General features: G+C 35.9%; 1 protein-coding gene across 1 annotated transcript; it reads left to right on the plus strand.

The window, feature by feature from the left end:
• Window positions 1–11,948: 11,948 nt before the first annotated feature.
• LOC114528147 (tyrosine-protein phosphatase 10D-like) lies at window positions 11,949–17,189 on the plus strand. Its single transcript, XM_028549751.1, has 8 exons — window positions 11,949–12,176; window positions 12,393–12,680; window positions 12,955–13,215; window positions 13,924–13,968; window positions 14,828–14,866; window positions 15,273–15,449; window positions 16,078–16,135; window positions 16,447–17,189. Exons 1-8 carry the CDS (start codon window positions 12,008–12,010, stop codon window positions 16,466–16,468), a joined length of 1,059 nt encoding a protein of 352 aa, XP_028405552.1. The 5' UTR covers window positions 11,949–12,007; the 3' UTR covers window positions 16,469–17,189.
• Window positions 17,190–17,833: the final 644 nt, after the last annotated feature.

Genomic DNA, 17,833 nt, shown 5'->3' on the forward strand with positions numbered 1-17,833 from the left:
TAAGGTTTACTGTTCATTGTTCAATGTTTAAAGTTCAAAGTCAAAGACAGCCTGTATTAAATTACAAGACATTTGCACCTGTGTTCTTTTTCAACTCGTGGCAGATTTAATACAACATCTTGAGAATTTAGGGGTTAGTCATAATTTATGAACCTTCTCGGCGCCACTTGAAATATTATTGTTGACTTTTTTACTACAGCTTATTTTATGAGGAAGATAATACATGCCAAATTTCAATTAAGGATTCAATGTTGTTTATCTACAATCATCACACCTCATTAGACATTGCATATCGTAAAATGATAGCACATGCACGAAGTTTGTTTTGTGCATGTGTGTGTTTGCTCAGGAACTGAAAGACCGCGTTTCATTGGCGATGCCGTGCATTGTCGCGGTGTATATCAATGATGTATAAAATGCTTTGTCCTTTTCATCTTTATTGTTCATCGATAATGAATCCTAGAGCATCGCTTACGAAAACCGAATCAAAGTTTTTTTAAAATGCTTTTAATTATAAGAAATTAGTGTAACCAATGGCTATTTATAGCTTTTCATTATTTTCATATTTGATTCATATATAGCTAGAAACATGCCCCTACCACCTTTCATTTTCCTTTCATCGATCTATATCAACCTTTGTTTCCTTTTTCAATATACTGTGTTGCCATTTTCAATATACTGAGCCTTTGTTCTGTTCTGTCATTGGCTTTACGTTACCAGCATATTCTGCAATGGCTCATGGTATATTCAAAGACACCCACATTCGCATACTATCCTTGTTATAGTCGTTAGCCGTTGGGCTGAAAGAATATAGTGAAGCGAAAGACATTATAGCTATCTTCGTATTTGCCTTTCTTGCCCATACATAGCCGCGTTCTCGACCGCATCTGCATTTCAAATCAACCCGTCATAAAAGGTCAATTAGATTGTAAAAACGTTTCTCAATTCCCTGGATGATAAGTGTCGAGTGCGTATTTCATAAGTACAATAACAATTTATGCCTGCACGAGTATACTTGGGCAAGGGTGTCATGTATATCTGTTTGAAAGATCTGCTCCAATTGAAAGGCAATTTTCTTTGGCATGAAGACTGAAGTAATTCAATTAATCAATCATAGAAGCAACTGTAAAATAAATCCAGTAAAAACCGCTATATTTTGAGAAGCAGTAAAATAAAACCTGGAGAAAAAATCCAAAGTTTATAAATGGTTTTATGTTTGCACTTATGTTGTCTGTTGGCTGAAGTGGCTTACACTCACTGCTTACACTATATTGTATGGCTTATAATATATGAGCTTGGCCGGTCTTGTTAATTAATTAACTGACCGGGCAGGCTTCACGCCAGAGACACTGCGTGAGATTGCCACCCTATAACGATGGATTTGTCGGTGCAATTACATCCATTTCGAAACAATAAAAACTAAATTTTTTAATTGATTTTTTTGACGTGTGCACCAAGGGAAACATTAGTTATTAATCAGGAAATTTCTGCACGTAAGGCCTCCGCGAACAGACTTTTATAGTTTTATAACAAACAATACTGCCAATTCTAGTTCATTAGTTTGTTGATCGAGGCAACTAGATGTAGTACCGACGTCCGACAATAATACCTAACACGTGAAATTTAAGCCAATGGCGATGAGGTTACCATGGCTTTAACACGTCATACTGGATGGAATGAAAAACTTGCAAATCATGCCATAAGCCTCAAAATAATTTTATTCGTGTTCAGGCACACAAATAAAATTGGTACGGGAGGCCATTTTAAGGCTAGTTTCCACTTAGAAAAAATCTCCTTTGGATCGGAACGGACAGGAAAATTTCCTTTGTCGGCGAGTTCTCAGGTGGCGTTTATACAAAGGAAACTTTCCTGTCCTGTCCGATCCAAATGGGAATTTTCCTGAGTGGAAACTAGCCTTAGCCGTGCCATATGATCTTGTGCATACAATTTGCTTGTTTTTAGATATCCCCTTTATTTCGCCATTCCTTTAGTTTGCTTCCTTTCATTGTTTTTCGTGCTCTTAATTCTCTCTGACATTACAATAGGCCGAGTGCATGCATGGGGCCTAAGTTTTGCATCGGGAGGCCTTTGACTCTCGAGTCTCGAGAATCAATATAGCTCGCACGTATCGGAAATTGTGAATACATATCAATACACAAAACCTTAAAAGGCCCTATATTCGACGATAAAATCTTGAAAGGTTACCTACAATTGTTATAATTGTAATATGTAGGCAATGAATAAATTGGCGATACTGATATAGCGGTCTTTTTGATGTCAGAATCTAAATTGTAAAGGATCATTTAGTAAATCATTGCCGATATAGTTGACAATCAAATATATTAGACCTTTCCATTCAAAAGTGTTGGATCCGCTTAATAAAGAACAGCTATATAGTAACATGAACAGCGGAAGCATGTCAAAGTGGGGGGCATAATCAAGATTTTATATAGCTACTTGTAGAAAGAAACGATTCAAAAGCAGTCTTTCAGAAATCAGAAAGGCGATTTCCTCCCAGAAAAACCGAAGCACGTCGCTTCAGGAAAGGACATTTACTAATTACTTGCAAAAAACTGCAATCACCCTTGCACAAAAAGTATGGCGTGTGCATATCTAGCCTTCCCGCAGACCCCACCCAAAAAGTAGCGCTCACCGGTTTCACAGCCTCTACCTAGAATGATTAAGTGCACTCTGCACAAAATTGGCACTGAAGAGGTCAAATTTCTTCACACCCTGTTACTGTATTTATTTCGTTTTCCTGTTCTATATTTGTTGTATTATGTGTAGATATTTCATTTGTTGTAATTGAAAATTTGCATTTGTTTGCCGCTTTAATAGAGTATTTTTATATATATTTATGTATATCAGTTGGTATGCATGGTTTCTCTTTTATGCATGCCCAGTCCATAAGTGGCTTTCATATCAGCACAACTGGACGTGTACTGCGGATGAAGCAAAATTAGTTAAATTCAGATCGTGTCATGCTGTCATAAACTCGTGATTACAAAGATTTTTAATGAGGTATCAAAATTACTACGTTGTCTCCCATCTTCTTGTCCACCGAAATCTAAATTTTTTAGTATATTTTCACACTTTAATTCTATAAACTAGTCTATATATTGAGCAATTCATTCCTTTTTGTCTGTACGACCTATAATACCTATATTACTATAATTATTTTAAAAATGTTTAGAATCAAAACATTTTCTGCCTGATTAAACCTTTAGTTTAATTTGATGGGACTCCTCTAGTTCTCTTTGACAGACTAAGAGAAAATTTTGCGGGTGGTTAAGATTAATGCATGCATGACATTCTATGCATATCGTGAATATCGCAATAGGCCGCAAAATTGCGGCACACAATTCTATTTTAGGGCTAAAAAAGAAAGGTAGCTAGTTGTGGGGAAATTTTTTCTACGTTCTACCGGCTTAAATTCAGTAAAGGTTTGATAATTTGTCTTCGAACTTAATCTCTTATCAATAAAGTCGAGAGGAAATTTCATCCTTACAAATTAAACTCAAACCACATGCGATAAGGATGCATGCATTGATTTGTCGTGAATAATGAAATTTAATGCTATAGCTTAGTGAGCCCTTAGTTATATATAGCACTGTATATATGCATGTTTTCTAAACATGCATTCTCTGAATATTATTATCAGCATGCCTTTAATGACCATGTTGGTAGGAGCCATTAAAAATAAAGTTCAAGATTTCGAGAAACCATATAATGCTTACTTTTAGTCCAGAGGCAAATTTCTCTCTTTCAAACTCTTTCCGGGGGGGGGGTATTTAAAAGGAGACGTTCGTGACTTCGTGTAGTTATTTAAAGAATCACACATAAATTTCCGCAAAATTTAGGGCATATAAGAACATATGCAGTAATTTCGACAAGATAATTTTAATATAAACTTTATAAAGTATAAAAATACGTAAGTTTAGGAGTGTATATGGGGTTACAACTTTGTCCCAGAGTTATAAAACTCTCATTACGCATGCAGGTAGGTCCAAGCAGAGGAAGCCATAGTTCCTGCCTAGTAGTGATCACTCTGTTGCTGAATTCATTCATTATTGACTGGTTCATGTTAAAATATATGCATTATCAAGTGAAGGCAATTTATAATTAATTATTGAAGATGGTAAATGTATGTCATTATAATTGAAAAAATTTGTTGTTGTCACTTGCTTGTTGATCCATATCGGGGGGTTAGTATTGGTTAGTATTGATCACAAGCAGCGATAACAAAGCGTAAATGCGCATGCGCTTCTGTGAAACGTCAACCGCCAGATGCGTAAAGTTTTGTCAGATGTTATGATATTTCAGGAAGCTGAAAGGTGTCCGATTACAAAATACTTAAGGGCGATTGTCTGATCTTCTTGCGTGGATATCTGAAGCTTTGGATGGTCTTGATACACTGTTGAACTAAAAGAAGCTCTAAAAATGAACATACTAAAGATACTGCTTCAGCTTTTGTGTATGATGATATCCTACGCAGGTATGGTTATATGATTAAAATTATATTATATTTTACTGTGTTCAACAAACCATGCTGCTTTTGCCGCTGAAGTCTGTTGTGACAAAACCTCAAGTTGACCAGTAGGATAAATCGCGGATTTTACACACATACTATGTGTTGATCAAAATGACTTATTGATATAAATTGCCTTCAATTAAACAGTTCTTGCTCCTTTATTCGCAAAACAATACCAGTTTACATGATATCACGACAAGAACTGCATACCTGGAGAGTTCGAGACATTTGAGCATGGAAGGGCGGCAACTATAATCTCATATACCTATTCGTGCCTTTTATAACCAAAAGATTAAGCACAGTAGATTTATACACGACTTTTAACGAATTAATATTCTTACAATACTATGGCGTCGATAAGTTGCCATATATACTTTTGTACGGATTTGTACGTGGGGTTAAATGAACCTCGTATTGTTGTATTGAAACTCGCGCTATCATATGCAGATTTAAATTCTGGTTCTTGTAGTGTCTTTTCAGTGAATTTCTGTTCAAATTTTCTGATGAAGTGCTATCTTACATAAGTTGTTGTGTGCGTTTTTTGTCGCAGAGTAAAGTCGCGTGGTGTCTGTTTTAGATTATTGTTGATTAAGACGTTAAAATATTCAAACCTATTCCAAATGCATATTTGTCATTTTGTGTGATCCTTTTATGTTATAAATTCACTCAGCATGATGCCTCGCGGTAAATATTTTATACTCGTGTACATTTTCAAAACATCCGATGTTAAAAATACACTGTCAATAGCTTGGTTTTAGCATAACACTAACCGCAAGTTATGGTGTAATATATATAAATTCATTTAATTTGAAATATATCTGCCACAATTGCTGGCTTCACGATATCGAGTTGCGCCAGCTAGTGATATGAAACGGCGCTCAAAGGCATAGTTTTTTGTAATTATAAATAATTAGTCTCATATCAAAGATGTTTTGTCTCAACAAGTTCGAAATAGTTCCTCGTGCTATTTGTTTAGTATACGCGGTATTGGCAGAGACTGAGAGTTTCCGTTAAGCAGTTCAGTAATTTCATTTCACTTTCACTTTAACGTTTCACGAGATACAACTGTGACATTGTATTGGTCATGGGGAGAACCTGGCGTTAATTTCATTAGCAATTATTGCAGAAGTATTTTTAATACCTTCATAAGGTACATCTATTTATTGGCAGGTTTGGTTATTACAGGTCAGATTACATGTGATCTTTCTTGATCACACAAGTTATATGACATTTTTAGGAATAACTTTCATTCAGAAATTATTTTATGCCTGTGGATAATTTCATTTGCTTGGCTTTCATTTTCAAATCATGCTTGTTTTCTTGTCAACAACATTCTTCCTGGTCTATACTCCATAGTCTCATTTAACTTCTATCATTCATTTCACTAATTTCTCCATAGTTGATTGCGGTTTCTGAAAGATTTTAAAAGTTTCTTTTAAATTGACAAATAAAAATTTGTATACAATGCATTTTGAGCAATGTTGATTAGTGAATCAGCAGGTTTCTAAAATTCTTCAAGCAACTTTCCACAATTTCTTGGAATTTAATAAATGTATTACTGGAACTGGCCCATGTAGAATTTTTTCATGTAATTGTCTGGTATTAATATTGGCATTGTGAGATTATCGATACAAACACAGAGAGTCTGCTTTTGGCCTAAATTTTCGAAGGAAATATATTATGCACTGTGATACTTGTGTGCAATATCAACTTGCACATGATTAAGCGCCATACATAATTTAGTGCACAGCATCATCATCTCTTTTTAAGGAACACAAAAGATATTAAGAATGTTGTCAAGAATGGACTTTGACTGTGTTGTAATAAAATATCACCCTTGCATCTAATCTTCCATAACAAATGGCAGTTTTATTATTACTGATGATTAAGGCTTGTTTGTTATAAAAAATTTCAAGGCAAGATGACAAGCATATCAATACTGCATTAAATATCAACATAATGTTTGCAACTTAGCAACAGTTTCATATTTCAACATGTTAACCTGAATATGTATTGTTGGAGAGTCTGTATAAATCCTCTAATTGCATGTCAAGAAAAAAAGGCTGTATAACCTTATTTCACTGGACGGAATTTTCCGCGCGGAGCGGAATTTTTCTTTGTTTTTCTCTCTTGAGTTCGCATGAAAGCAAGCAGGTGAGGAAAAATTCCGCTCCAAAGTCTGCCCAATTTCCGCCTAGTGGCATGGTTCATTTTGCATGAAGACATAATTTCTCTTGTTAACAGCGACATCTTCCGTCCTAAAACAGCATTACGTCTACTTTTGTTCATGCAGAGGTCTGTCATCTAGATTGAATAATCTGATGGCATGATATTGTCGGTGTAGCGTCTGTCGGTCTAACGTCTGATCACGATTTGTCAGTTCGTCACAAAATATTTCACGAACTCCGTACATCAAAAATGAGTTGCTCAATATTTTTTTCGCAACGCTTCTATTGGGCGACTATAATATGGTCTATGTTTCTATAACTAAGCTGGCACGTGTGATGTGACCAAAACGCGGGGTTCATACCACTCCTAGAAATCATGGAAAACCCTTAATTCCTATAACATAATTCGTCATAATTCACATGTCGTAATTTGTTGTAATTCGGTTTTCATATGTCGGATTTCGCAAAACAACGAATTACAACGAATCAGTGGACCTTTTCGGTGATTACGTTACGACATTATCGCTTTAAATTTCGAACCACCTTAAAAGAGATGGATTTCAAGTTTTACTCTCACACGCTTTGTGGAAAGATGCAAAACATCCTTCTTCAACACATGCATTAAAAAGAATCTTTTATTTAGTATGGAAATACGACATAACGCGAGAACGAGGCTCGCGGTCTTAGTCGTTCTCGTGATATGGCTTATTTCTACATTTATTGGTCAGAGAAAAAATCTTTTTCATGCATGTGTTGAAAAAGGATGTTTTGTTTCTTTGCACGTGGCCGTGAGAGTAAAACTTAAAATCCATTTCATTAAGGTGGTTCTAAATTTAAAACGTTGTGACGTTAAAATCTTGTGATGTAATTACCGAAAAGGTCTATTATGACATATGAATTACGACGAATTATGACGACATGTCTATATTGAAATACGATTGAGAAACGTTCTCGAAACAGCTAATCATAAACATTTCGTGTGCATATTGGTTCTTTGGGAGTTATTAACGATTATTTATTCATTTTACTTGTATTATTTATTATTACTATGTATTATTATTTTTGCCCTTTTGCAAAGTTCACCGGCTTTGCGTGAGCAACTAAAAATATGATTAAACACAATAATGACAATATATCGGCTAACGGTTTTATAGCTACATACACGCTAGCACGTTTCTTGTATTAAGTTTCCACAATCTGCTAAACTTTTCATGTGCCGAATCGAATGCAAATAAATTCAAACAAAGGCTTTATTGGTTCGTTCATTGTCATTAGGTTAGGCACATGAAAAGCTCAACATTTGAAGCTTACCTTACCGTTTGATTTAACCCGGTTTATACTGGTAGAATTAAGTCAAAACACTGTCTTTGTTATGTTGGGACAGTCATCGGGTTGCTGAGGTACTTAAGGGGACAGAAACGTTTCACTATCTTTGGATCCCTAGTTTGAAATGGCTTCAATAGGATATCTGGATAATATCTTATAATAATTTTTTCATCGGTTGTTACTGAAGTAGCTCCGAATAGTTCTAGTGTGTCAATTTTGCGCCTGATAACAGCGACATCCTCCATCCTAAAACAGCCTTGCGTCTACTTTTGTTCATGCAGAGGTCTGTCATCTAGATTGAATAATCTGATGGCATGATTTTTTATTTGTATTTTCTGTTTTTCAGCTTGCAAAGTCTATATTAAGGTCGATGAAATAACCGGTACTGATAAACAAAGTTTTACTGTAAAATGTGAAGTAACCACACCTGATACATTTGATAAATGGTACAATAAAATGTACTCGTCTTCAATCGAAGATAAATTCAAGCCTAAATTCACGACGGATGGTGTCAGTCATATCCTCGATATACCATCAATGAATGTATATTTGGCTGGAGAGTGGTTCTGCTTTTCAAAGGAAGGAAACAATGATAGTGTTAAAATAGATTTCGCACGTAAGTCGTGAGAACTGTTGTATAAATTTTCTCTTTTTTGTCAAATAATCTGTATTTTGGTCACTGACGTTGAGTGTGATATGGTCTTAGGGGCTCCTTTATATAATTGGAACATTTCAAATTATTGTTCAAATATCAAAGCTTCTAGGTCGACAGAGCGGTATAGCTCTGAGCTTTCCGCAGCTGAGCACAGTAAATAAGCCCCCTGGGTTGGGTTGTACGGATAGCGCTATCCACCAGATTATGATTTGTAAAGATGCTTGAAAAACAATAAAACTACAGATTAAGAGCTAACCACTATTTCAGAGATCCACAATTTATGAATACCGAGATTTAATTCACGTTATATACCAAACAACAGGCAATTATAGAGCAATTGAAGAAATCATGCACGATCCGGTAGATTTCGTACGACCGCCTCAGTCCGGGGGCCGGTTGTATCAAGCCCGTTTAGCTTAAACGGTGGATAAGTTCAAAATAGAAAGCAAGTCTATCGTTTTATTCAACAAGCGAACTGAATGTTTTTTACCTTAATACAAAGATACTATTTAACCCACACATTCAGTGCATAATATTCAAGTTGACTCATTCCAGAGAGATGTGAGAGTGTTATTTAATATTCACTTATCCACTGTTTAAGCTAAACGGGCTTGATACAACCGTCTCAGTCCTGATGTATATGTGCTCGTTGAACATTTAGAACTTGTGCACGCCCTCTAATCTACTAGAGGAAGAAAATTTCACATAAAATAGCATTGGGAATTGCAATTGTAAACGAGTCTATGCATGTTGTGTTTTTCAGCTTCTATTATTGCACCTATTGTGAAGAATCAAAGTTTGATTAAAGATCAGCCAGGAATGATCAACATCAATATACGAGGCTATCCACATCCAGATTTCACCTGGACGAAGGACAAAGTAGCATTGAATATCACGGGTCGTTATGGTTTAGCTTTCAATGGGTCGTTGCTCATATCTAAAGTTGAAAGCGGTGATGGTGGCGTTTATCGTGCAGACGCGGTAAACAAAGACATATACTCCGAATCATCTGAGGATATAGCTGTGAATGTACTTGGTTAGTAGGAATTTTGGGTGGCAAGAGTCGAGAATCCATGCAGTAGCATTTTATCATGCTAAAAATTAAAGAAATAAACTAGGAATCCAGAATCTTTCACTTTCAGATCCATTTATGATCTGGAAGATTATGGGTTCCTAGTTTCTGAAACGGAAGAGATCTGTCTGTATGACGATCAATGAAGCGGGAGAGATCTCTCTGTATGACCGATTCTTTTAGGCTGCTAACCTGGTTCAAAGCTAATAATTTAACTCCTGTCCAAATATTTCACGTGGCCTCGTATCAATTTGTATTATAATAAGTTGTTGTAGTATTGGTAGTTAGTATTATCTAGTGAAAAATAGAAGAGACGAAGCTATAAGGCTAGGTTATGATGAGTCGCATTTTGGTCGCGTCTTATGCAATTCAAGCAATAGATGATGTAGATGATAAAAATCATTATCAACTCATCCTCTTTTGTCTAAATTGCATTCGACGCGAAACTGTTCCAAAATGCGACGCATAGCTGTCGACCGGTGTCGTTCACAACACAACCCGGCTGCGCTGTTAATCACGATTTCTTTGAAATTATTTAGTTACTCCAAGTATCACAGGGAAATCAATAAAAGTAAACCGAACCATTGGTGGCAAAATAGACTTTAATTGCTCCGCGACTGGCGTTCCTACACCAACTATCACATGGGAAAAAGACTCAAATGTTATACAAAATGGCGGAAGATATTCCATCTCTGCTTCGGGACTTCAAATCACGGATGTAGAAACAAGTGATGTTGGTGATTACACATGTGTTGCTGAAAATATTGTTGGACGCAAGCAGTTGACTTCGACCCTGTCGTTTGTTCACGGTATGGTCATCGTAAATAATATGAATAAATAGCGTAGCACGTAAAGTATTCTGACAATTACGTGCACTGTCTGGTTTAGAAATGCATAATTATTGTTATTCATATAAGTTTCATTTCAGTTCCACCAGCGATTACGCCATTCGATGCCCAAAAAGAGGTAGAAAAAGGGAAGCCGTTAACTGTGAGCTGTTTAGCAACGGGAAGTCCACCACCGATAGTTGAATGGTCTACAAAGAATGGCGATCCTCTAGCCGCAAATCAGCAGGTACAAAGTTTAATCATAGTTCCTTGGTATCCTTAGACCTTATCGAACAAACACAACAGTGTCAAATTCGTTTATTCATTTGTTTAATTGTTTATTTATATACAAATATATTTAGCGATTCGTTTTGTGCCATGTATACCTAATATAAGTTAGCTACTGCCATTTGTTATGATAGAATGTCCGATAACTTTAAAATCCATCAAGACAATATTTTTTGATAACAAAATGTATTGCAAAGTTCTTTAAAATACCTTCAAATATTTATTTAAAATCTGCAACCATGCTATAGGCACTTTAAGAAATTCATTTTTTGCTATGGAAAGGGGAAAGGACGTCGACGATTTGATAAATTTTTTGTTACACTGTATTAGCATATATAGGAAGCATCTTATTTATCGATTTGTCGTATACTGACCCCTTTCCATTATAGCTAAAGATTACTACCGTTTTCAAATAATTTTAGTGTTTTATAAAAAATATTACAGTCATGGCAGTCATGTAAAAAGAGCAATAACCATTCAAAGTTGCATGAAAGTTGTAATAGTTTAGACCATCGAGCAATTTATATGAATTCAGGCAAAATCTCCTGGTAAAAGCGAACTGACGATAGCAAGTGTTCAAAAAGATGGAACCTATGAATGCTCAGCAACGAATGGAGCTGTGGACTCTACAGGGACGATAATCAAACGTAAACGAACAATACAAATCAATGTTGTCTGTAAGTATATGGCGTCGGTACCTCGTTTACCTTACTCAGGGGCCGCAAAAGTGGGGAGGGGGGCAAATATTCATGTGTTCATGTTATCAGACCGTTAAATTTCAAAAGAAACTAATAATGGCGAACGTGAATGAATTAATATTTGCCCCTCCCCTCCCCCACCACTTAACGATCTTCCACGGCTCTTGCTTTTACTAACTCATGCTTTAGCTAGCATGTAATAGAAGGTAGAATATATCGAGTTCATTCGGAAACTTAATTTGTTTCTCTGCATGTAGAGTACCACCAGGTCATTCCTTATGTGTTATATTCAGCCTTGTTTTCTTTGTGTGGATAATTTAGTTCAACAATTTTTTTTACTCTTTCCTAGATCCACCGGGAAGTTCCAGAAGGTTAAGACGAGCGCTTGCTGGGTCGTCCGATAATAATCACCTGCAATGCGTCCGGTGTTCCAGTACCAGAGATGAAGTTGGTTCGTGGAAGCAAAGATCTCAAAGCAAATACTACGCAGAATTCAGTTTTATCTTCTCTGGTATATCGCATTAACGTAACAAATACAGACGATATTGGTGATTACAAATGTATTGCTAGAAATAAGTTGAAATCCGAGGAAATAGATATCACATTGAGTGGTAAGTATTTAAAGGGAATTGCGATCTCAGCTCAATTCCCCCATACTCTCCCTCACGGTTGAATACAGTTTCGTAAACACACCAATTACTTGCTTCAATTTATAATCGTCACTTTCAAACAGTTGCATTTTCGCATATTTTCAATTAATACCCTATTTTTAAATCTGATCAGATTTGTCATGTTGAAAAACAATTTTTCTTTCAATAAAATTACAGTCCCACTAGACAGACCGGAAATAAAAGACGTGAAGCCCACGTGTGATGGCGTGAGTTTCTCGTGGGCTCATGATAAACGGGGTTATATTGTGGTTGAGGAATACGAGGTGACGGTTAGACAATCTGCAGATCGTAAGCTGGTAAAAGTATCCTTACTTTCAAGCAATACATCTCAAAAGACATTTTCAGGCCTCGATGAAAATACTGATTATGAACTGGCAGTTAAACAAAAGACTAAGGTCGAAAATATTGGATTGAAAGCTACTAAAGTGACAACTACTACCACATGTATGTCATGTCTTGTTCATTCTGGTTGTTTGTTTTTTTTTGCAAGTGAGGGAGATATATAAATAACTTATATATTCATTATATATTCATTATATATATATATATATATATATATAAATAAATAACCATCATGCATGTATCACATAAGGCATTCAGTATTTATAAATATTGGGCTTACGTGCAGTTAGATTCGACCAATTTCTCCGCTAGACTATTGCAAAGATTTGTAACACGTATATATAATTGTTCTCTGTTTTTTCTCTGTTCCTTACAGGTCCGTTGAAAGAAATTAGAAATGCGACTATAAATGAGAATTCAGTGACACTTTACTGGCCCGAAGTTCCAAAGGATAATGTTGAATATATAATAGAGTATGGGATTAATGATCAGCGTTCGAGAGAAAAAACGAATAAAATTTATTGGAAGATATCTGATTTGGATTATGGAAAAACATATAAGTTTCAGGTGTTTTATCAACTGGGAGGAATAGAGAAACCGCTTACAGACATACGCAACATTTCAATCCCACCTCGGCGTAAGTATATACGTACTTTATTCATGATTATACCATGACGTTTAATACCAAATACGGTCGTGGGGCCCAGAATGATCTGCAGGCGTTTTATACACTGACATAAGTGACGTCACAAGCGGGATTGACCGTACAGAACTACTCTTATAAGTCACCAAATAAAAGCAATAACACATGCACTCAGAACATATTTTGAGGCCACCATGTTCAATACTACGTTCAATACTAGTCGAGAAAAACCCTTCCCTGACTTTGTGACGTATCCACAGAACTTCAAGATAATCGCCAGCTCACTTATTTAGGTCTATGTATTTTGAAGATAAAGTAGTAAAAGTTTTTTGAATAAAACAAAGTAACTATTTATGGCCTTCAATAATACCCTTCAACTATTGTTATAAAAACAAAGGAAGTGGTGTCGATATTTAACAGTTAGTCGCCAAAGGCGAGGTGATTACAAGCCTTCACCGAGCCTGAGGCTACTAATTGTTTTAGTATAAATTTCGAGGTGTTTACAAATGTGAATAAACACAATTTCAAAAAAATCTATAATTTCTTTTTTCAAAAAAGCATCAAAAATCTGGTCAGTCAATTGAATTTTGCAAATCAGTAGTCACCTATTAAGGCATCCAGTTTTTTTTTAAATCCAGCAATATACACACCTAAGCATTCTCTATCCAGTTATGGACACTAAAGTTTGACCATTATTTACAGCTCCGCCAACACCCACGCCTACCGAAGATCTTACAACCACAAAACGTAAGTTTAATATCTTGTATGAAACATGAGGCTTGATATTGGGCTTACGTGCAGTTATATACATCATAAAATCGCTGTTGTGTGGTTGGTTTGGCTTTGGAATTTACGGCACCACATCACTGTAAAACTCGCAGTGTTACACCAACACCAAAATGGTGTAAGATAAGTTGATAACACCAGATCCTTATCGGTGCTCATACCGCTGCAGGAATTTACACCGATTTTGGTGTTATGGCAACACCCCGAGATTTACAGAATTGACACACTGTAAATCTCGCAGTATTACGCCAACACAAGAAAGGTGTAGGTTTCTTGGCGCACTTGTCCTAAAGCGATATGGTCGTCTCATGTAGTATAGGAGTTTCAATATATGTTATAACAATCTCAGCCATTCCACCAAAGGCAATGAATATGCAAACAATTTGCTACTTTAGTTCTCTTAATTCATTTAAAACTTAGGCTCTTAAAACACTGGCTACATACTGGTTATCCTGGGAGCTATTGTTTTGAAATGTTGTAAAGAAACGAACATAGTACTTCTGTTTGAAAGATTCGATCAGCATAAGTGTTTCGTTTATATTTTTATGGTCATGAAAGAAAGTTTACAATGATTTACGGAAATCAGTGTCTTTATATTTATGTTAAATTTAATGTGCATGGCTAACAAGATTGCCCCTGCTTGGGAAGACAAATTTAAAGTACAAAATTTATGTTATTTTGTACGATAGATATGGATTCAAATTACCATACTTATTTTTCAAGACGTGCCTAAAATCCACGCTGTTATTATTTCAAAATATTTCTAATCAATTAATGGTTTAGTTCATGACCACGTTACAAACTTCACTATATACAATAGGTTCAAATATGACGACAAGTGACCCAACAACTGAGAGACGTAAGTGTAATATCTTGTATGTAACATGTGGCTTGGTATTACATGAACTTCACAAGGGGTATCTATAACAATAGTAACTCCGAATAAAGTAAGCATTTTCATTCAACGTTTCGACTTTATGTAGTCATCATCATTCCTGTTGATGACTAAATAAAGTCGAAACGTTGAATGAAAATGCTTGCTTTATTCGGAGTTACTATTGTTGTGTATTTTATGAAAATACTCAGTGGTTCCCGCAAGTATCTCTAACCATTTGTGACTATAGTATTTCAAATAACTGTGCGGTCGATAACTATATCGGTCGTGAAAAACGTGTGATTTGCTTTCAGCAAAATTTTCAATGCAACCTCTAGTCACGTCTCTGAGAAAACGTCTTATTAATCCTTCTTTTATTCCTTTTTTGTAGTGCCTCCAGGCCAAGTGGCACGCAAAAAGGGGCTAAGTGGCGGTGCCATAGCTGCTATTGTCATTGTTATTATCCTACTTGTTCTTATAGCAGTAGATATATTCTGCTGCTTCTTTAATCATTGTGGTGTGGTGCATATGTGTGCTGCTGCTTGTTCTGGTAAAGGACGTGAAAAGTGTAAGTTTTAGCTCCTTGTTTTGAAAGTTGAATAGCTTAACCACCAGAGGCCGCAGATGTATTTTAAATCTATAGTGGCAGTGGCAGGTAGACATAATTTAACTGGGTTTGTAGTTTAAGTGTAGATTTAATATTTGTGTGGATTTTGGTATCAATCGGTAAATTCAACCAGCTGTGCCAGTGCACTTCGGATGAATACCAGAACAACTAATAAATGGGGGTATACTTCAGCACTTATTTTTTATATAGACATGTCGAACAGTGTTCTGCGGGTTTATGAAATTTATTACAACAGTTGCCTTGATGGTCATGATACAGAATCTGAACATGATATGCATAACACTGTTATTAGGAAGTCATCGAGTAGCGGCTGGGAAAAAATATATAGACGTGGCAAATTTTTAGTCTTACAGCAGTTCTCTCTACTTTGAGGCAAGCGAAAATTATGGGGGGGGAAAGAAGAAGCGAGGCTTTTTAAAAAACTTGGCAATGTCTCCGCAACTTGCAAAGTGTGATCGTCCACATTTTATCTCAACCTTGTCAATGCGGAATTAAGTAGAATTGTTCAAGCTCTAAGGGCGCACTAGCACTTTGTGTGTTAAAAACGTGTCTTGATTACCTTATATAGATACTGTGGATGGCTCTCCAGAAGAGGGAACTAAATTAAAAGAAGTAAACGAAGAAGGGTAAGAGCGCTTTTAAGGTTTGATCAGGGTTATTTAGCCTAGCGATTTTAGTGTTGATTAAATTAATTTTGTGAAAACAATGCATTTTTCGTGGGGGGTATTGTGCCTCACTCACATTAGGAAAAGAGGGTGGTTAAACGACGTGATCTTGAGAGTATCCCTTAGCACCCTTAATAAGATTTTGAATGTACTGTGTTTCATGTTTTTTATATCTATATCTATATATGAATATTACTCCCGTAATTTCTTGATTTTGTTTTGAATTATTTTGAAATGTGAACTATATCCCTCCTCCATTTGGATTTTTACAGGAAAGAAGATCCCGGGGCCTAATTTAGCACAGCATAAAAGGAGATAGGCGTTTTTAAAGAGTAAAGAACATAAAGAAGCGTTTAGGGGGTTTTAACAATTAGGCAGTTTGTGCAACTTTGCGTATCGTTTTCACCTTCGCTTTTTACTACCTTTCACTGGGCTGACAATAAAAAGCGATTCTGAAAACGACACATGGTGCGCATTAATTTATCTTAGCATTTGATTTGATTCTTCAACTATGTCGCAACCAGACAAGTATTACGTTGTTATAGGAATATTACAATATTCCAGCAGATTTGCCCAGGAGTTCGTACACTGTTCATACTTTCGACTTCGTTAAATTTCGTACCGGACTCTACCCTTATGTGTATTCCAGTAGGACTAAAAAGTCTTTAAAAATGTTTGAATTTTAGACCTTGTTAATTTTAAAACGCCCTGGGAACAAGACTGCATGCTCATCCCTAGGATATTGCAGCATGAAAAATATACAGATTCAGACGCACCGGCATCGTTAGTAGGACATTGTTTACGAAGAGAAAACGCTGATCTTCGTGAAAGATACTTTAAATATCATTGTTAATCATCTTGTGATGACGTTGTAAGATGAACGAGTGCTGTAGTTTTTTATGTTAAACCTGTTATGCCCGAATAGACATATATATCTTGTATTTTATGACATAAATTATTAATTTACACAGTATGCGTGAATTTGTATTTTATTGCACCGCATTTGTACTTTTGCTTCACAGAATGTGTCTTATAAAGTTACCTTTAATTGCGACTAGTCCCTTTTTTTCTGATCACGGTTGAATGGTGGATCATATTCCATTGTGTTCCTCTATCGTTTAACATGTGCCCCCCAAGAGTACCCTTTATTGAAATCACTGTTGTGCATGTAGATCTTATTCTTTTGTCTATCTTAAAGTCTTTAATTCATTCAAATGCCCAGGGAACAATGATGTACACTTCGCTTCGATGCAGTAATTGGGCTGTAAACAGGCTATTTTGCATTTTTTTATATTTAAGAATATTTCTGACATGGCGTTATGCGTAGGCGATTAGTTAACTTTGGGAATTTCAACAAGGGTTGAAGTCATGAATCATGATTTTTACCATAAAATGCTTGTTTAAAACGTTGTGGCATACTAAAATTGGCCAGAGTAAACTAATGATGCTGAACTAGATGCAAAGGGTGTACCCTGAGACGTGCAAAATTGTTAGGAGATGGTACGACGTTAAACCTCGCAGCCAAAGATCTCCCAAAGTTGTTATGTAATTTCAAGCAATGCTGTTTCATCCGATCGTATTGGGCAACAACAATAATTCGCTGTGACACAAAAAGGTACCACGCATTCGATAGCTACAAACATTTGATCTTTACATGTA

This window comes from Dendronephthya gigantea, unplaced genomic scaffold (genome assembly GCF_004324835.1).
Source record: "Dendronephthya gigantea isolate DGI-Jeju-01 unplaced genomic scaffold, DenGig_1.0 000001F, whole genome shotgun sequence".
NCBI lineage: Eukaryota > Metazoa > Cnidaria > Anthozoa > Malacalcyonacea > Nephtheidae > Dendronephthya > Dendronephthya gigantea.